We start from the raw sequence: 22,214 nt of genomic DNA on the forward strand, positions 1-22,214 counted from the left end.
ATTTCCAGGACTCAAGTCCGACTATATGAAAATAACCGGTTTCCCTGAATCCCTTCACTAAATATTACCCTGCTCACACTCCAACAGATCGTCAGGTCCCAAGTATATATATATATATATCCTAGGTAGTAGGTTGGTAGACAGCAACCGCCCAGGGAGGTACTACCGTCCTGCCATGTGAGTGTAAAACGAAAGCCTGTAATTGTTTTACATGATGGTAGTATTGCTGGTGTCCTTTTTCTGTCTCATGAACATGCAAAATTTCAGGTACGTCTTGCTACTTCTACTTACACTCAGGTCACACTACACATACATGTACAAGCGTATATATACATACCCCTTTGGGTTTTCTTCTATTTTCTTTCTAGTTCTTGTTCTTGTTTATTTCCTCTTATCTCCATGGGGAAGTGGAACAGAATTCTTCCTCCGTAGGCCATGCGTGTTGTAAGAGGCGACTAAAATGCCGGGAGCAAGGGGCTAGTAACCCCTTCTCCTGTATATATTACTAAATTTGAAAGGAGAAACTTTGGTTTTTTCTTTTGGGCCACCCCGCCTCGGTGGGATACGGCCGCTGTGTTGAAAGAAAGAATATATATATATATATATATATATATATGTATATATATATACATATATATATGTATATATATATATATGTATATATTTTTTTTTTTTCAACAAGTCGGCCGTCTCCCACCGAGGCAGGGTGACCCAAAAAAAAGAAAGAAAATCCCCAAAAAGAAAATACTTTCATCATCATTCAACACTTTCACCACACTCGCACATTATCACTGTTTTTGCAGAGATGCTCAGAATACAACAGTCTAGAAGCATACACATATAAAGATACACAACATATCCCTCCAAACTGCCAATATCCCAAACCCCTCCTTTAAAGTGCAGGCATTGTACTTCCCATTTCCAGGACTCAAGTCCGACTATATGAAAATTGCTAGAAATACTTTTTACAATCCAAAAAGGGACAACCAGCCTTATTCAACTAAAAATATGTTGGTTCTCCCTTACCATGAAAACTTGGTTGATATGCCTTCTCTTCTTAAGACTTTTAATATTAAAGTTGTATTCAAAAATCTTGATACAGTAAAAAAACTTTTGATAAAGAATTCCCCCCAAAATGCTGATGGATGTGTCTATAAGATTCCTTGTAAAATTTGCGATAAAGTTTATTACGGTCAAACTGGTAAAAATCTCGAACTAAGATTAAAACAACATAAATATAGCATTAGAACTGGACAAGATTCCAATGCTCTATTTATTCATGTAAGAGATTTTAACCATCCAATTGATTTTCAAAAAGTTGAGAAAGTAGTATCAAGCAAGTCCATGGTCGACAGGAATATAATTGAATCTTGTTTCATAAAAAGCAGTTTTGACAATAATATGAATATTTCCTTTGGTTTATATAAATTTGATCCATTTATAATTAATAGAATTTGGGAAGACTTTAATAATACACTGGACAAATAATAATTTTTAAATTTTCTTGGGTAGAATAGTTTGTGGGTGAGTTGTGCAAAGGACCTATCCAAGTTGGGTCGGCGTGCGTCAGGTGTTTAACCGTTGTGGGATCTGATAGTGAGGTGTTGGCCAGACCCCTTATATAGCTTCCTTGGATGCTTTACTTTCATAGTTCCTTGATAATGTGAGTAGTCACGAAAGCGCTTGGAATTTCTCTATTCTTTCAGAGTGGTTGTTTTGCATATTCTGAAATCACCTGTTTACTGTGATCTTATTGCATATATATATATATATATATATATATATATTTTTTTTTTTTTTTTTTTTTTTTTTCAACAAGTCGGCCGTCTCCCACCGAGGCAGGGTGACCCAAAAAAGAAAGAAAATCCCCAAAAAGAAAATACTTTCATCATCATTCAACACTTTCACCACACTCGCACATTATCACTGTTTTTGCAGAGGTGCTCAGAATACAACAGTCTAGAAGCATAAACATATAAAGATACACAACATATCCCTCCAAACTGCCAATATCCCAAACCCCTCCTTTAAAGTGCAGGCATTGTACTTCCCATTTCCAGGACTCAAGTCCGACTATATGAAAATAACCGGTTTCCCTGAATCCCTTCACTAAATATTACCCTGCTCACACTCCAACAGATCGTCAGGTCCCAAGTACCATTCGTCTCCATTCACTCCTATCTAACACGCTCACGCACGCTTGCTGGAAGTCCAAGCCCCTTACCCACAAAACCTCCTTTACCCCCTCTCTCCAACCCTTTCGAGGACGACCCCTACCCCGCCTTCCTTCCCCTATAGATTTATATGCTTTCCATGTCATTCTACTGTGATCCATTCTCTCTAAATGACCAAACCACCTCAACAACCCCTCTTCTGCCCTCTGACTAATACTTTTATTAACTCCACACCTTCTCCTAATTTCCACACTCCGAATTTTCTGCATAATATTTACACCACACATTGCCCTTAAACAGGACATCTCCGCTGCCTCCAACCGTCTCCTCGCTGCTGCATTTACCACCCAAGCTTCACACCCATATAAGAGTGTTGGTACTACTATACTTTCATACATTCCCTTCTTTGCCTCCATAGATAACGTTTTTTGACTCCACATATACCTCAACGCACCACTCACCTTTTTTCCCTCATCAATTCTATGATTAACCTCATCCTTCATAAATCCATCCGCCGACACGTCAACTCCCAAGTATCTGAAAACATTCACTTCTTCCATACTCCTCCTCCCCAATTTGATATCCAATTTTTCTTTATCTAAATCATTTGACACCCTCATCACCTTACTCTTTTCTATGTTCACTTTCAACTTTCTACCTTTACACACATTCCCAAACTCATCCACTAACCTTTGCAATTTTTCTTTAGAATCTCCCATAAGCACAGTATCATCAGCAAAAAGTAACTGTGTCAATTCCCATTTTGAATTTGATTCCCCATAATTTAATCCCACCCCTCTCCCAAACACCCTAGCATTTACTTCCTTTACAACCCCATCTATAAATATATTAAACAACCATGGTGACATTACACATCCCTGTCTAAGACCTACTTTTACCGGGAAGTAGTCTCCCTCTCTTCTACACACCCTAACCTGAGCCTCACTATCCTCATAAAAACTCTTTACAGCATTTAATAACTTACCACCTATTCCATATACTTGCAACATCTGCCACATTGCTCCTCTATCCACTCTATCATATGCCTTTTCTAAATCCATAAATGCAATAAAAACTTCCCTATCTTTATCTAAATACTGTTCACATATATGCTTCAATGTAAACACCTGATCTACACATCCCCTACCCACTCTAAAACCTCCTTGCTCATCCGCAATCCTACATTCTGTCTTACCTCTAATTCTTTCAATTATAACCCTACCGTACACTTTTCCTGGTATACTCAGTAAGCTTATTCCTCTATAATTTTTACAGTCTCTTTTGTCCCCTTTCCCTTTATATAAAGGGACTATACATGCTCTCTGCCAATCCCTAGGTACCTTCCCCTCTTTCATACATTTATTAAACAAAAGTACCAACCACTCCAACACTATATCCCCCCCTGCTTTTAACATTTCTGTCATGATCCCATCAGTTCCAGCTGCTTTACCCCCTTTCATTTTACGTAATGCCTCACGTACCTCCCCCACACTTACATTCTGCTCTTCTTCACTCCTAAAAGATGGTATACCTCCCTGACCAGTGCATGAAATTACTGCCTCTGTTTCTTCCTTAACATTTAAAAGTTCCTCAAAATATTCTCGCCATCTACCCAATACCTCCATCTCCCCATCTACTAACTCCCCTACTCTGTTTTTAACTGACAAATCCATATTTTCCCTAGGCTTTCTTAACTTGTTTAACTCACTCCAAAATTTTTTCTTATTTTCATTAAAATTTCTTGACAGTGCCTCTCCCACTCTATCATCTGCTCTCCTTTTGCACTCTCTCACCACTCTCTTTACCTTTCTTTTACTCTCCATATACTCTGCTCTTCTTATAACACTTCTGCTTTGTAAAAACCTCTCATAAGCTACCTTTTTCTCTTTTATCACACCCTTTACTTCATCATTCCATCATCATATATATATATATATATATATATATATACATACATACACACACACACAGCGAGAGAGAATCAATTTAAACATCTGGAAGGATATGCACGAGGTCACCCTTACTGGAGGAAATCTCTCCCACTCTTGCAGGAAACGTTACATTAAAGATCTAAGATAACACAAATAGACTAGCATATAACTACAATACGTATATAACTGGATAATATAAAAATCGCGAACAAGCGATACAAGATGCAAACAACCACGGGGGGAGTTGAGTAATAACTCATTCAACTTCCCCCGTGGTTGTTCTGCATAACTGGGTAAATAATCAGAGAATCCCTTAAGACGTGAAATTACAGGTTGCTACCCAGTAATCTGGGGCCCAAGCCTGGATAAACCTGCGCGTCGCCATCCACCCCCACTGAGGAGGCATGATCCCACGAAGAAGTCGTGTTGGGTTGAAGCCCAGCCCAGGAAAGGAGTAAGTGTGGTGTGCTGAGACCGCCAGTATGGTTGGGTCATCGTCCATGAGTTGAGCTGTCTGCTGGAAGTACCTGTGGATGAGAAACTTCTCACATTCCTGTACGTACAAAAATAAGCAGTTGAATGCGCAGCGCATGCTGCTTTTTAGCTGTAATCAATTTATAAATTGGCAAGTGTTCAGTGTATATAAGCTGTTTAACTTGAATGCTATGAAAACATGAGTATAAAAACTAAACAGGAAAAACTAGTAAGTCAGTATGATCTTACTGAATCAAGAAGGTCTAAGTTTAACACATCATACACAAATAACCCGCACATAGAAGAGAGAAGAGCTTACAATAACGTTTCGATCGGACCGAAACGTCGTCTTAAGCTCCTCTCTTCTATGTGCGAGTTATTTGTGTATCGTTCCAGTCACGGTATTGTGCCTTTTTTTATTTAACACATCATGTAGCCAGTTATAGAAATACAAACATGTACCTAAAAAGGAAATCTCTGCACATTTATATTAAGCAACGGGAAGAATTACTGAAAAAAAAAAACACAGGAGGATTTGTAGAAAAACGAAGACTGCAAGTCTAGTCCTATTAGTCTGAATGATCAACAAATTAAAAAAAAAGAAATGCAAAGGAAATACAAAGATCAAAGAACATACAAGTATTTTTTCTATAGCATAATTAGTCCGAAAACATGTTAGACGGATAAATATGGCAACAAGGGGAGAGCAAGAAAATAAAAAAATATCCCACAGCAACAAATGTTAAGATTTTAGCTAACACTGCTGCATAGATTAATGACAGCAACCATCATACTGAGCATAATATAACCCAATATAATACATAAAATCTTATTATGTGATCTTCATTTTTTACAGAGTTGCCTCGAAATTTGAGTTTTTTTTGTCGTATGACTCTTTCTGATTATAATTTTTTGATAATAATAATAATCGTGGTATGATCAAAAGCTCGACTCCGCTGAGTGTTATCGTATGACTAAGATTCGCGTCAGCAGAACATTTTGAAATTTATCCTGACAAATGAAGTACCAACAACCTTGGATACACCCACAGTGTATCATGTAACTAATAACAAGGACCCTAATGGAAATAAGTCACTCTGTCTGACTTTTTTGGGTCATCCTAGGTTCTCTACACATATGCTGCTATGTATGATAATTCTATGTAACTGTATTTGTGTATACCTGAATAAACTTACTTACTTACATATAAATGTAATCACAAGAACAGGCAAGTTCACACACATTTATTTGCTCACTCTCATAATGTCTTTCGTATACTCTTTTTTTCTGCTTTAATTCTTTTATCCAATCTGTATCTATGTCTGTCTGTCTGCATCTCTCTCTCTCTCACCAGAGAAAGTCCGGACTGAGGAGCACATCATCTTCCATGAAGATGACCTTGTCAGCGTGTGGGTACCAGGTGAAGGTGTCATTCACTGCACTCCGTGTCACCACAGAGATAAGCTGTGTCACGCTCTGTGTACTCTTGTCCACCACCGGTGTGTAGTACTTCCTGGTGGGAGGGGGACAACCTGCTATTATTATTACGATTATTATTATTAGTAGTAGTAGTAGTAGTAATGGTAGAAACAGTACTAGTTTGTTATTAGTATTATATATCACATGTCATATGCAAGAGAAAGCACTAAATTCTGAGGGGTCTACAGCTCTTGAGGAATGAAAGGTAATCACCTTTGTTGAAAGATTAGCTCCAATTCCTTAGATCAAGAGCCCTTCACAAGGTATCAAGGCATAACTCCTTGAAAACCATTTAGCATATATTGCAAAGCAGCAAGGATTTTCTATGACACTAAACATCAAGTTAGTATATTATTTTTACACTATTTGCATTAAACGTATTTGTGATATTTTCTGCAGTTGTCTTAAAAGTGATTTAAATTTTGATTTCCAACACCTACCTGAAGGGGATATTGAATAGTCGGGCGAGGTCCTCTGTGGCTGGGCAGTCACCCTCCAGCCTGATGAAAAATGGTGTCTGGGCCCCACCAGCCATCTGTACCAGCTGTAGCAGAACTCTGTTGAAAGAATATTGTACGTGAAGAAAAAAACAGGCTACACAACAAGGTTTTATTGGGACGTTCCTTGTGTTGAACTCTACTGTGTGAAACGCACCAATCAAAGCTCTTGTTTTCCCTCACTACTGTCAGCAGTACGCCATTTGGATCCACTGTAAGTATTGTCAAGTCTTGGTAAAACACATGTAGTGAAGGTATTAATTTAATGAAGAAAATCACGCTATTCAGTAGGTAATCACAGGATATTTTCTTTATTTTTTAGTCTCACTAGATGTGTTGGCAAGTTTTACCGCTGATCCATAATAATAAACTTTTGTAAAAATTCGTAGTTAACACAACACATTTGGATCTATAATAAATGAACAGCAACAAGAATTTCGGAATGTACTACAATGGCTGATTATCTTAATGCCTTGCAACATGTGTCAACCACAAGGCGGGTTACTGTGAACACGTCATGAAAATTAATATTTTGGGATTATATTAATTTTTAAATATTGGTATACCTGGAGGGTGTTTCGGGGGTCAACGCCCCAGCGACTCGGCTCATGACCAGGCCTTGCGGTGGATCAGGGCCTGATCAACCAGGCTGTTACTGCTGGTCACACGCAAACCGAGTACGCAGCACTTTATCTACACATATGTGCTACAAAATCAGGGAACTATATTATGTAATTACCGTGGACTCTTAAAAGTGAGAGACTTTGCAATCATCATTGTGGGATATTGCAACTAATTAATAATTAATGTATATGTAGGTATTTTGGCTTGTTTTACATTATTTACCAGGAGTTTTGTATTGGTTAATGTAATTAGCGATTTCGATGGTAAAGTATTTATTAAAAATATGCATAAAATATCTAAATGTAAAGTAAAAATTTTGAAAAATGTCGGTTATCGTAATAGTGTAGAAATGAAACTATACAGTACTAGATTTGACATAAAGAGCACACCTTATACTTCATGATGCGGCTGTGGACGCTGGGGCGGGTGACGACAGGGACAGCGAGTCCAAGCTTGAAGGTCGTGTTTCTCAACGACTCCATCTATATTATTGTACTAGTATCTATAAATTGAATATAACCCTCAGAATGTTCATTTTCATAAGAATAAGAGTATATAGTAGTATGTCATTATTGTCAGCTAGGCCTGTATACCTTGTACATGTACTTGTAGTAAATAAAGATATTATTATATTATTATTATTATTATTATGTTCAACCACGAGTCCTCTGCTACGTACCTGTACAAGTGGTAAGGATGCTTTGACGTTGCCACCACACACGGGATGCTCTCCTTCAGTGCCATTCTTGGCTGTAAGTGCCGTCACAAATTATTTTACACACGCATTATTTGACAAGGAAATGCATAGTAAAACTATAAGAAATTTACACACACCATACATATATATATATATATATATATATATATATATATATATATATATATATATATATATATATATATATATATATATATATATATATATATATATATAATATATTTATATATATATATATATATATATATATATATATATATATATATATATATATATATATATATATATATATATATATATATATATATATATATATATATATATATATATATATATATATATATATGCAATAAGATCACAGTAAACAGGTGATTTCAGAATATGCAAAACAACCACTGTGAAAGAATAGTGAAATTCCAAGCGCTTTCGTGACCACTCACATTATCAAGGAACAAATGAAGCCATCCTGTGTGACAGAGTATGATAGGGAGGCCATTATGTGTGGAGTATGACAGGGAGCCCATTATGTGTGATGGAGTATAACAGGAAAAACTATCCTATGTGATGGAGTATAACAGGAAAAACTATCCTATGTGATGGAGCATAGCAAGAAAGCTACCCTGTGTGATGAAGTATGATAAAAAATAAACATCATGCGCGATAGATATATTAGGAAAGCCTAGTTTGTTCTAAATTTAACCTAACAAAAATGTCATACCCGTGGTATAGCCTCGCACTTAGCTAGAGTATCAACAAGCCAATGCTGGGCATTAAGTACTGGAACCCGGGTTTGAATCCGGGACGAATGGAATGCTGGACGCTCCTTACACCTGTTGCCTCTGTTCACCTAGCAATACCTTGATGTTAGCTATCTGTAATGGATGACATGCTGAGAAAGAGGGTCAAAACAGTCCAGTGGAAAAAGTCTCTCAGGTTACCCTGCGTTACTGACTAAATAATCCGGGTTACCCTGGGTTACTAACTAAACAGTCCGGATTACCCTGGGTTACTAACTAAACAGTCCGGGTTACCCTGGGTTACTAACTAAATAGTCCGGGTTACCCTGGGTTACTAACTAAATAATCCGGGTTACTAACTAAACAGTCCGGGTTACCCTGAGTTATTAACCAAATAGTCCGAACACAATTTTGTTATCAGCAATAAGATAACTGGAGTGTAGACATAATAAGTGGTCCGTTAAAATCAATGTTACTGGCATGATCACTGGGTACAATTCTTGTCATGTTAGTCTAGTACAGCGGTTCTTAACCAAGGAGGGTTCTCCGCCCCCCCTAAAGAAGGTACCAGCTCGTCATCCAAAAACTGAAGCTACATCCATTCTCTAGGCGCTGAATGTCTCTTAAATGTAATAATAATGAAAAAAAAGTTCTCAGAAATAAACTGAAGTTTGAAGTTAGAAAAGAAAAAAATTAGGCGACATTTAAAAGTACCCCTTCGGAAATACCTTATTATAAATTATGATAATAATAATAATAATAATAATAATAATAATAATAATAATAATAATAATAATAATAATGAAAATAATACTACTACTTGGAAAAGACCCGGGCCGGGAGAATACCAGCGAAAAAAAAAATGTATACAGGTTTAAAATTTGTTTTAATACCTATTTTAGGGATTCAAGTATAAGATAAGATAAGATAAGATAAGATAAGATTTTGTTCGGATTTTTAACCCCGGAGGGTTAGCCACCCAGGATAACCCAAGAAAGTCAGTGCGTCATCGAGGACTGTCTAACTTATTTCCATTGGGGTCCTTAATCTTGTCCCCCAGGATGCGACCCACACCAGTCGACTAACACCCAGGTACCTATTTGCTGCTAGGTGAACAGGACAATAGGTGTAAGGAAACGTGTCGGAATTTCCCCCCGCCGGGAATCGAACCCGGGCCCTCCGTGTGTGAAGCGGGAGCTTTAGCCACCAGTGGATAGGTGAACTGTGCCATAATTACCTACAATCAGTCGAATGCTCTTAAAACCCAATAAACTATCAGATGAAGTACGCATGTGACTCACTGCTCTGAGAGTGGCAGATGGTGGGGTGAGAGGCTTCTCGCACCTACACAACTCAGGAAAGCCATCGTAGGTGTCGCAGAAGTGTCTCTGTTGTGTCATCCCCGGGCGGCTGTGCCACCTACACTGCAAGGCTGCATTGGGAGGAAGTGCAAAATAAACCCAATGAAAAGTAGGAGCGTTGTGGGTACAATAAGGAAACACTGTATCAACGTCCGTGGCCCCAGATTATTCAACATGTTACCAGAAGTTATGAGAAACACTGCTGGGACAAGTGTAGAAGTTTTAAGGAGTTTGAAATTGGACAAGTCTCTTCACCAGGTGCCAGATCAACCAGGCTGTGATGGATATGTAGGCCAACGAGCCGCCAGCTGCAACAGCCTGGTTGATCAGGCAAACACCAGACAAGCCTGACCCAAGGCCGGGAGTAGAAAAAATCTCGAAACTCATTAAAGGTCAGGGTGTGGGAATATAAGAACATATGAATGGAGGAACAATATAACAGGCTTACTGGCTCATACTTGGTGCGATCTTCTCAAATTCAACCCCTTACCTCTGTAACTTGCTCAGCTATCAAAACTTTGAGGCCCAGTCCCTGGACCCATTATGTACCTCTGTAATCTTTTGACTACCGCCCACAGGATGGGTATGGGGTGCATAATAAACATATTAAACTAACTCCCCTCTCGCAAACACTAGTCTAACTTATTCTCATAGCCTAAGATAGGTATAATGTTTGTCAGGAAACAGGACAAGTATTTCCTGATGCGGGTCTTAGTCATATATATGATGACCCATTGATGGAGCTTTTGGTCATGTGACCGAGGCCTTCCGCTGGCTTACCGGTCCACCTCTTTTAAAAATTATGGATATGATTATAACAATTTCTGGTATTCTCAGAGCCTAAGCTTCAACAGCTCTTTTCATCTATTATATTATTATACTCTTGGAGACGGGAGACAAATATGTGTGATTCGAGGAAAGGGAGGGGGGGGGGGGGTAGCTCCAAATGATAGAGGCTACCCTCCCTTTTTTGGATTAAACCTGATTACACAACCACCCTCTTCCATTCTGCAGATGCTACATGGCCCTAGCAGGTTTAGTGCTTCTCCGTGAATATAAAAATAAATAATTATATCTTATGATTATTATTAGTCAGTATTTTTTAATCATTATTATTATTACATTCGTGGGGAAGCGTTTAATCTATAAAGGTTTTACAGCACCTGGGAATGAAAAATAACAAGGTTTGATCCGGGAAAGAGGAGGGTAGTTCCAGTTCATCACACTGAGTCTTTCACCAGCTTCAAGTCACATTTTCCCTCCTAGACAGGCGGGACAAGGTGTCTCTAACATTCACCTGATTTTCATGTCCACCCAACAAGGTCATTGAATAAGGAGGCTGACAGGTAAGTACCCATGAATAAACACTTGTTAGTTTGCTATATGAACAAGCAGAAACATACACCAATGCCAGTTTGTTATGCTAACACGCATGTGTGCATAAACACGCTCATTTTTTTTTTTGCCACAGTAGAAAGCCTCCATGCAAAACTCGTGCTACACTTTCAAGTTCAGTCACAAACACAATGTTAAACATTCAGTAAAAAGTTTAAAAGCATTCACACTCAAAACTATCATTATATTCCTGGAGAGAAACTTTTTACTTAATAAGTTCCAACAAAGTCTGCTCGTGTATAAGAACTATTGTCACTAAACAACACTATCTGCCGACTAGGAGAGAACTTTCAAGCCACACAAGTGCGATGTATGGGTAAGCCTCCTTAAATCTGCTGCCATTGCTCACCTAGTAGTAATTATGTACCTGTGTGGTACATGAATGGTATACAATACCGACAAGATGAAGAATCAAGACACATGTGCAACATCTGGGTATTTGTAGATGTTTTGCCAATCAGTGGCTTTATCAATGAAAATTCAAGGACATAATGGGAAAACTGAAGAACTGTATACAAAGGACGAGGCAAAGCGTCTACAAAGATACCCAGGTGTTGTACGTGTCTAATTCTTCACCATATAACTGTGTGTTAGTGTTAATCAACTGTATAAATACACTGCTACTCACTTGGACGTGCTGGTACTACCACACTGAGAGCCAGTCCTTGGTGGACAGGACGCAGGACATCATCGTAGCTACTGAGAATATTGAGTGGCAGGGGCGTCCGTGTGACTATGGCCTCGTGAGTGACGTTACCGCTGACCACAGCCGCCCACGCTTCGCCCACGCCCACACTCGACAGGAACCTGCAGCCCAGGTCAAATAGGACAGCTTCTGCGGGACCCAGGTAGCGTGCGCCCTCTGGCTAAAAGAGGCAATATTGTTAGATGGGCAGCAAAAAGTTAAAACGGTAACCTAAGTTGAAGGCACAGATGGAGATTATATTGAACCAGGAAATAATATCCTTTGTAAAATGAAGCAGAGGAATGTCATATTCTGCCATATTTTTCACAGACAGGAGAGAAATGCTGACAAGAATTAATACAAGGGCTACATAACTTCACGAATTTACTAACCTTTCTAAGGTATTCGATGCAATGGACCTAGATTAAGAACACGACATTGTATATAGGATCTAGTGACCCACAGAGGACACTGACGAAGTAAGTACCGGCACATGGTGTACGAAAAGATATCTCCTAGAGGACCGATAGGCAGCAGTGTGCATAAATGGAGAGAAATCAGAATGGGGTCAGCTGATCGGATGAGGCATTCTAGTTATAAACGAAAACGTTGGAGGAAAAAATCAGGCAACTACATCAAAATATTTATCTGATTAATATTTATAAATATTACAAAATTTTGCGCTAAGCATAATACAAATGTAGAGTGAGTTGGAATTCCTTTGAATGACAGTGAAATTGAGTCTTGAAAGAGTGAAATGACTAAGGTAAATTAGATACATCGGCAGTGTGCTGTTATCCTAGTGTATATGATATAGCTACAAAGAGCTGCCATCGTATTCTGTGTGAACAGCAACATATTGGGAACACCCACAAGAGTGCGGCTACATTACTCTCTAAAAGTTAGTTATGTTTTCCTGTCAAATTCCATTACACAGGATTTGTTTTGTGTCGCCGCTTTAGCATGCACAGTAACCTAGAATGGTCTCAACTTTTTCTTCTGATTTCATTGTGTGATAACTTTCGAGCGACTTTAAACTGGCTTCAAAATTTCGAACGCTGGTATATGTTCGTAAAAAAGAAAAGAGGTTATTATTGCTGAAGAATGTAGTGCCCAACTAGCCAGTTTTAGAAGTTTGTAGTATCGTTGACTTGCCACCTTACATATCTATGAGATTGATAGAAAAGACAAACAATCCTGCCATAGTGCAAAACATTTAATAAGCTAAGGGAGAGATTAAAGTAAATTCTCATCGTGTATATGAGTTCATACACCGTGATATACACATCCACTTTTCGGTGTATATACACATATACAACATTCAGTTGTATATATATATATATATATATATATATATATATATATATATATATATATATATATATATATATATATATATATATATATATATATATATATATATATATATATATATATATATATATATATATATATATATATATATATATTTGCAACAAGTCGGCCGTCTCCCACCGAGGCAGGGTGACCCAAAAAAGAAAGAAAATCCCCAAAAAGAAAATACTTTCATCATCATTCAACACTTTCACCACACTCACACATTATCACTGTTTTTGCAGAGGTGCTCAGAATACAACAGTTTAGAAGCATACACATATAAAGATACACAACATATCCCTCCAAACTGCCAATATCATATATATATATATATATATATATATATATATATATATATATATATATATATATATATATATATATATATATATATATATATATATATATATATATATGTAGTGCCGAATAGGCAGAACTTGCCATCTTGGCTTAAATAGCAACGCTCATTTTGCCATATAGGACAAGTGAAAATTTGTGTATGCAATAATTTCGCCAAAATCATTCTGAACCTAACGAAAAAAAATATATGTCACTGTGTTGGTTTAGTATTAAATTATTGTAAACAAATCTAAAATATATTTAGTTGGGTTAGGCTAAAATAAATTGCGCTTGTTATAATAGGGTTAGGTAAGTTTTCTAAGTTCCTTTTGGTGCAAAATTATAAATTTTTACATTAACATTATTGAAAAAATATATCTTTAAACGTATAAGAGAAAATTTTAGAAAGGACTTAATTTTAAATGAGTTCTTGCTAATTGATCAACTGTACATATTCGGCACGACATATATATATATATATATATATATATATATATATATATATATATATATATATATATATATATACATATATACATGTATATATATATATATTTTTTTTTCAACAAGTCGGCCGTCTCCCACCGAGGCAGGGTGACCCAAAAAAGAAAGAAAATCCCCAAAAAGAAAATACTTTCATCATCATTCAACACTTTCACCACACTCGCACATTATCACTGTTTTTGCAGAGGTGCTCAGAATACAACAGTCTAGAAGCATACACATATAAAGATACACAACATATCCCTCCAAACTGCCAATATCCCAAACCCCTCCTTTAAAGTGCAGGCATTGTACTTCCCATTTCCAGGACTCAAGTCCGACTATATGAAAATAACCGGTTTCCCTGAATCCCTTCACTAAATATTACCCTGCTCACACTCCAACAGATCGTCAGGTCCCAAGTACCATTCGTCTCCATTCACTCCTATCTAACACGCTCACGCACGCTTGCTGGAAGTCCAAGCCCCTTGCCCACAAAACCTTTACCTCCTCTCTCCAACCCTTTCGAGGACGACCCCTACCCCGCCTTCCTTCCCCTATAGATTTATATGCTTTCCATGTCATTCTACTTTGATCCATTCTCTCTAAATGACCAAACCACCTCAACAACCCCTCTTCTGCCCTCTGACTAATACTTTTATTAACTCCACACCTTCTCCTAATTTCCACACTCCGAATTTTCTGCATAATATTTACACCACACATTGCCCTTAAACAGGACATCTCCACTGCCTCCAACCGTCTCCTCGCTGCTGCATTTACCACCCAAGCTTCACACCCATATAAGAGTGTTGGTACTACTATACTTTCATACATTCCCTTCTTTGCCTCCATAGATAACGTTTTTTGACTCCACATATACCTCAACGCACCACTCACCTTTTTTCCCTCATCAATTCTATGATTAACCTCATCCTTCATAAATCCATCCGCCGACACGTCAACTCCCAAGTATCTGAAAACATTCACTTCTTCCATACTCCTCCTCCCCAATTTGATATCCAATTTTTCTTTATCTAAATCATTTGACACCCTCATTACCTTACTCTTTTCTATGTTCACTTTCAACTTTCTACCTTTACACACATTCCCAAACTCATCCACTAACCTTTGCAATTTTTCTTTAGAATCTCCCATAAGCACAGTATCATCAGCAAAAAGTAACTGTGTCAATTCCCATTTTGAATTTGATTCCCCAAAATTTAATCCCACCCTTCTCCCGAACACCCTAGCATTTACTTCCTTTACAACCCCATCTATAAATATATTAAACAACTATGGTGACATTACACATCCCTGTCTAAGACCTACTTTTACCGGGAAGTAGTCTCCCTCTCTTCTACACACCCTAACCTGAGCCTCATTATCCTCATAATAACTCTTTACAGCATTTAATAACTTACCACCTATTCCATATACTTGCAACATCTGCCACATTGCTCCTGTATCCACTCTATCATATGCCTTTTCTAAATCCATAAATGCAATAAAAACTTCCCTACCTTTATCTAAATACTGTTCACATATATGCTTCAATGTAAACACTTGATCTACACATCCCCTACCCACTCTGAAACCTCCTTGCTCATCCGCAATCCTACATTCTGTCTTACCTCTAATTCTTTCAATTACAACCCTACCGTACACTTTTCCTGGTATACTCAGTAAGCTTATTCCTCTATAATTTTTACAGTCTCTTTTGTCCCCTTTCCCTTTATATAAAGGGACTATACATGCTCTCCGCCAATCCCTAGGTACCTTCCCCTCTTTCATACATTTATTAAACAAAAGTACCAACCACTCCAACACTATAGTCCCCCCTGCTTTTAACATTTCTGTCATGATCCCATCAGTTCCAGCTGCTTTACCCCCTTTCATTTTACGTAATGCCTCACGTACCTCCCCCACACTTACATTCTGCTCTTCTTCACTCCTAAAAGATGGTATACCTCCCTGACCAGTGCATGAAATTACTGCCTCTGTTTCTTCCTTAACATTTAAAAGTTCCTCAAAATATTCTCGCCATCTACCCAATACCTCCATCTCCCCATCTCCCCTACTCTGTTTTTAACTGACAAATCCATATTTTCCCTAGGCTTTCTTAACTTGTTTAACTCACTCCAAATTTTTTTCTTATTTTCATTAAAATTTCTTGACAGTGCCTCTCCCACTCTATCATCTGCTCTCCTTTTGCACTCTCTCACCACTCTCTTTACCTTTCTTTTACTCTCCATATACTCTGCTCTTCTTATAACACTTCTGCTTTGTAAAAACCTCTCATAAGCTACCTTTTTCTCTTTTATCACGCCCTTTACTTCATCATTCCACCAATCACTCCTCTTTCCTCCTGCTCCCACCCTCCTATAACCACAAACTTCTGCCCCACATTCTAATACTGCATTTTTAAAACTATTCCAACCCTCTTCAACCCCCCCACTACTCATCTTTGCACTAGCCCACCTTTCTGCCAATAGTCGCTTATATTTCACCCGAACTTCCTCCTCCCTTAGTTTATACACTTTCACCTCCCTCTTACTTGTTGTTGCCACCTTCCTCTTTTCCCATCTACCTCTTACTCTAACTGTAGCTACAACTAAATAATGATCCGATATATCAGTTGCCCCTCTATAAACATGTACATCCTGGAGCCTACCCATCAACCTTTTATCCACCAATACATAATCTAATAAACTACTTTCATTACGTGCTACATCATACCTTGTATATTTATTTATCCTCTTTTTCATAAAATATGTATTACTTATTACCAAATTTCTTTCTACACATAGCTCAATTAAAGGCTCCCCATTTACATTTACCCCTGGCACCCCAAATTTACCTACTACTCCCTCCATAACATTTTTACTCACTTTAGCATTAAAATCCCCAACCACCATTACTCTCACACTTGATTCAAAACTCCCCACGCATTCACTCAACATTTCCCAAAATCTCTCTCTCTCCTCTACACTTCTCTCTTCTCCAGGTGCATACACGCTTATTATAACCCACTTTTCACATCCAATCTTTATTTTACTCCACATAATCCTTGAATTAATACATTTATAGTCCCTCTTTTCCTGCCATAGCTTATCCTTCAACATTATTGCTACTCCTTCTTTAGCTCTAACTCTATTTGAAACCCCTGACCTAATCCCATTTATTCCTCTCCACTGAAACTCTCCCACCCCCTTCAGCTTTGTTTCACTTAAAGCCAGGACATCCAGCTTCTTCTCATTCATAACATCCACAATCATCTCTTTCTTATCATCTGCACAACATCCACGCACATTCAGACTTCCCACTTTGACAATTTTCTTCTTCTTATTCTTTTTAGTAATCTTTACAGGAAAAGGGGTTACTAGCCCATTGTTCCCGGCATTTTAGTTGACTTTTACAACACGCATGGCTTACGGAGGAAAGATTCTTATTCCACTTCCCCATGGATATAAAAGGAAAATTAATAAGACCAAGAACTATTAAGATAAAATCAAAGAAAACTCAGATGAGTGTGTATAAATAAATGTGTACATGTATGTGTAGTGTGACCTAAGTGTAAGTAGAAGTAGCAAGACATGCCTGTAATCTTGCATATTTATGAGACAGACAAAAGACATCAGCAATCCTACCATCATGTAAAACAATCACAGGCTTTCGTTTTACACTCACTTGGCAGGACGGTAGTACCTCCCTGGGTGGTTGCTGTCTACCAACCTACTACCTATATATATATATATATATATATATATATATATATATATATATATATATATATATATATATATATATATATATATATATATAAATATATATATACGTATATATATATATATACATATATATATATATATATATATATATATATATATATATATATATAAATATAAAAATATATATATATATATATATATATATATATATATATAGAAAAAAATATATATATATATATATATATATATATATATAAGCAGTATATCTCTTGTTGCATATAGAAAAGGTATATACCCCTCGGCGTATCTGTGCATATACACTTCTCGGTGTATATATATAGATGCATATCTCTCATTGTATATACACACCTCATGGAATACATATAGATAATATGTATATATCTAGAGTGAGGGAAGCGAGAAGAGGATCAAGAAATGCTCAGGTATGATAGAGGTGAGCTTGAGGGGAGAACTTACCACCAGCGCCAGCACCAGTATCCTGCCAGGCTGGAAGGAGGCCAGGGTCCTCCGTAGGACGTAGGCCTCTGAGGGCTTGGAGGTTGGGAGGGTCCTTGAGGCCAGGAGGAAGCCACTAGTCTGGTGAATGGCTACCACGTGCACGCCTCCACCTATCACGCCTACACTCTCCACCTCCAGCCGTCAAGCATGGGATAAAAATGAGATCATTGGAAGTAAGTCATTTTGATTTTATTGGGTTATCTTATTCAAATTACGCATGTTACTGGGTAAGACAACTGTAAAAATCTGAACTTCAGTAATGTACTTGAATAAACCTGCTCATTACAAATACATCACTACGACCCACCACTGACACTCTTACCCTTACTAACACCAACACCTGCCCTCACCATCACTTATTATCGCTTATCACCGTAACTCAATAGCAACATCATCTACATACACCAACACCATCACCGACCCACACCAACGACACTACATACCCACACCAACACCACTACCTACCAACACCTATCCACATCAGCACCATCACCTATCCACACACCAACATCACCACCTACCCACACCAACACCACCACCTACTACCAACACCACATCACCAACACCAAAGCTTGCTTAATCAGGCTTGACTCGCTATGTGCTATGAGGCCTAGTCTGGTTGTTGACGGCGAGGGCGTTGACACCCCCCCCCCCCCGTTAACATTCTTTACTTGTCAGGTACCCTTAACACCACCTCACCCAACACATCACTTTAACTCACCAGGTCACCATCAACATGTATAGTGAGGGAGGTGAGGTTGAAGGAGAGGTCGATACTCCTCCACACTGTGGCTAGTGACGGCCAACCTTAGACAGAACAACATGTAATACTTTATTGAAATTGTGAAGATGTTCGAAGAACAGACATGTTTATGATTTTATGGTCACATTGTTATTTATTATTCTTATTAATTATTGCTATTAATATTTATTATTATTATTATTATTTATTATTATTATTAATTATTATCATTATTAATTATCATTATTAATTATTACTATTAATTATTATTATTACTATTAATATTTATTATAATTATTATTCATGTAGCACTACTGAATCTGCACCAACAGCAACAACCTGGTTGACCAGGCAAGCACCAGACAAGTCTGGCCCATGACCGGGCTCTGGGAATAGAAAAATTCTCGGAACTCATCAAAGGTATAGTTCTACTATTACAAACTTCTACCTATACATATCCACCTATAACATAAACTACCTATAGATCTCTATAACAAACTTCATCCTATAGATCTCCACCTATAAACATTAACTATTCCTTAACACAACTCATTATAATTTTCCTACCTCTGGACTATCATTTTATATCAGTAGATATACTAACGTTTGCTTTGAATAGATCAGTTATAACTAATAACTATTGTACTATACCTCTCCATGTTGAAATTCCTTTGCAATGCTGACAATCTTATTTTGACAATATCACCTTTTACCCATAATTATAGGCAATAAATCTTATTATTGACCGTTCGTGTAATATCTGTCATAAAATATATGTAAAATTTGACATGTTGTAAAGAAATGTTTTCACACCTCCCTTATGGACACTTAAACAGTAGCATTTGTTTTGATGCTCTTCCTGCACACGATGTATAGCTGTCCATTAATTCAACTTTTATCATAGGATGAAGATACAAAATCTAATCAGGACTTTATATCTTTGAATAACTTCTGCTGCTGCTAGTTTTTTTTAACAATTATTTCTGTTTTATTCTAATCCACTGTGGGAGAACGTAGTTAAAGATGAGTTATGTAGCAGTTGAATACAACGGTAATTCTCCAAGCATACTTGAGCTCAATAACTCTTATGTAACAGATATCTGTAAGTGACACTGAAGAACCACACTTACCCCACACTACCTGAAGCAGCAGCATCACGATTGTGTTCATCTGAATGGGCGACCACTGGATGCTGTAGAAGATTGTGGGGAGGGGGGATGTGGCAGGATTTAACAGAAGGGTGCACTGCACTGTACTGGAAGGTTGGTTATGGATGTAGTGTGGAGGGGGAGGGGGAGGGGTGAAGGAAGTCTCTGGGGCTGTGAAGTAAGTGTTGAGTATGTGATGGGGGGAAAAAAGTGTGAAAGAAGTAGTGTGAAGTGAGATACCTGTGCTGTAAATGAGGTTGTGGCTGCTGCTGGCACTGTCAGGTGTGTGTGTGTGTGTGTGTGTGTGTGTGTGTGTGTGTGTGTGTGTGTGTGTGTGTGTGTGTGTGTGTGTGTGTGTGTGTGTGTGTGTGTGTGTACACTTAGGTTTCCTTCACATCAGCATCCACTCAGCGTCCTTGCTTCATCCAAAATACACTGTAAAAAAAAAAAAACAGTATTCCTGTTAGTGTAGGCACCCAGCTAAGAAAGATGAGACTAAAACAATCACAAACAAAACATAGACAAATGCAATCAGTAATTGGACATTTGTCGGCTTGACAAAGCTCCTGGAGAGCGAAACGTTGCCATAATAAAATGTTACATTAGTTGCACTTGTGTCCTTTTACCTAGCACTGTTATTTCTACATCTAATTTATTTTAATGACACTTTAAAATTGAGCATTATTTAAATAATAATAATAATAATAATGATGATAATAATAATAATAATAATAATAATAATAATAATAATAATAATAATAACAACACCGGTGTCCCTTCAAGATCATCGTAAATATATACATATAATTCGTTAAAAACAACTTGTTCAATTAATTACTAACAGCCGTAGGCTGGTGCTCATACTAAAAATTTTCTTTCCCGAGACTACAAAAAATAATAGTCAGAGTTATAAGTGATAATCACGTTTTAAGAGGGTTGGCGATTGGCACTGAATCCAGGGGATTGGAGCCAAACTCCCTCGCATCAAACCTGATTGTCTGCCTTTTTTTTTCAACCGCTGTATGGCCTTGCGGGTTAATGCTTCACATGAATATAATAACATTAACAATATGAGAGATAATTAAAGAGACAAGAAAAAAAAGAGATGTGATTGCTGCCTCGGAAGGTCAAGGAAGATGGGGGGGGGGGGGGGGTCAGTGGTCGATGTGGCCTTCAAACAACACACACACACACACACACACACACACACACACACACACACACACACACACACACACACACACACACACACACACACACACACGCACACACTGGCTAGAGTGGCCAGAAGAGCTCATGCATGCAGGGCAAATCTCCTGATCATGGGTGACTTTAACCACAAGGAGATCGATTGGGAGAACTTGGACTCACATGGGGGCCAAGATACATGGAGGGCTAAGATGATGGAGGTGGTACTGGAAAACTTCATGTGCCAACACGTAAGGGACACTACAAGAGAGAGAGGAGAGGATGAACCAGCAAGGCTGGACTTAGTATTCACCTTGAGTAGTGCAGATATCGAGGACATCACATATGAAAGACCCCTTGGGGCCAGTGACCATGTGGTTTTAAGCTTCGAATACACAGTAGAGCTACAAGTGGAGGGAGAAGCAGGAAGGCCAGGACGAATGAAGCCAAACTACAAGAAAGGGGACTACACAGGAATGAGGAACTACCTGAACGGGGTTCAGTGGGACAGAGAACTGGCAGGGAAGCCAGTTAATGAGATGATGGAATATGTAGCAACAAAATGCAAGGAGGCTGAGGAGAGGTTTGTACCCAAGGGTAACAGGATTAATGAAAAAGCCAGGATGAGCCCAT

The 22,214-nt window shown here is 38.0% G+C and overlaps 1 protein-coding gene across 3 annotated transcripts in view; it reads right to left on the reverse strand.

Moving 5' to 3' along the window:
- LOC128704172 (protein O-linked-mannose beta-1,2-N-acetylglucosaminyltransferase 1) overlaps positions 1–22,214 on the reverse strand; it is a 113,183-nt gene that overhangs the window by 18,622 nt on the left and 72,347 nt on the right. For all 3 annotated transcript variants that reach the window (XM_070099079.1, XM_070099078.1, XM_070099080.1), the window contains exons 2-10: positions 20,376–20,828; positions 19,225–19,310; positions 18,462–18,635; positions 12,019–12,256; positions 9,936–10,066; positions 7,859–7,929; positions 6,499–6,615; positions 5,931–6,092; positions 4,446–4,632 (exon numbers count right to left, since the gene is read on the reverse strand). In XM_070099079.1, coding sequence (XP_069955180.1) covers positions 4,446–4,632; positions 5,931–6,092; positions 6,499–6,615; positions 7,859–7,929; positions 9,936–10,066; positions 12,019–12,256; positions 18,462–18,635; positions 19,225–19,310; positions 20,376–20,415 — 1,206 coding nt within the window. In that variant the 5' untranslated portion in view covers positions 20,416–20,828. The remainder of the gene's footprint in view (positions 1–4,445; positions 4,633–5,930; positions 6,093–6,498; positions 6,616–7,858; positions 7,930–9,935; positions 10,067–12,018; positions 12,257–18,461; positions 18,636–19,224; positions 19,311–20,375; positions 20,829–22,214) is intronic.

The sequence above is a fragment of the Cherax quadricarinatus genome, chromosome 66, assembly GCF_038502225.1.
Source record: "Cherax quadricarinatus isolate ZL_2023a chromosome 66, ASM3850222v1, whole genome shotgun sequence".
In the NCBI taxonomy this organism is placed as follows: domain Eukaryota; kingdom Metazoa; phylum Arthropoda; class Malacostraca; order Decapoda; family Parastacidae; genus Cherax; species Cherax quadricarinatus.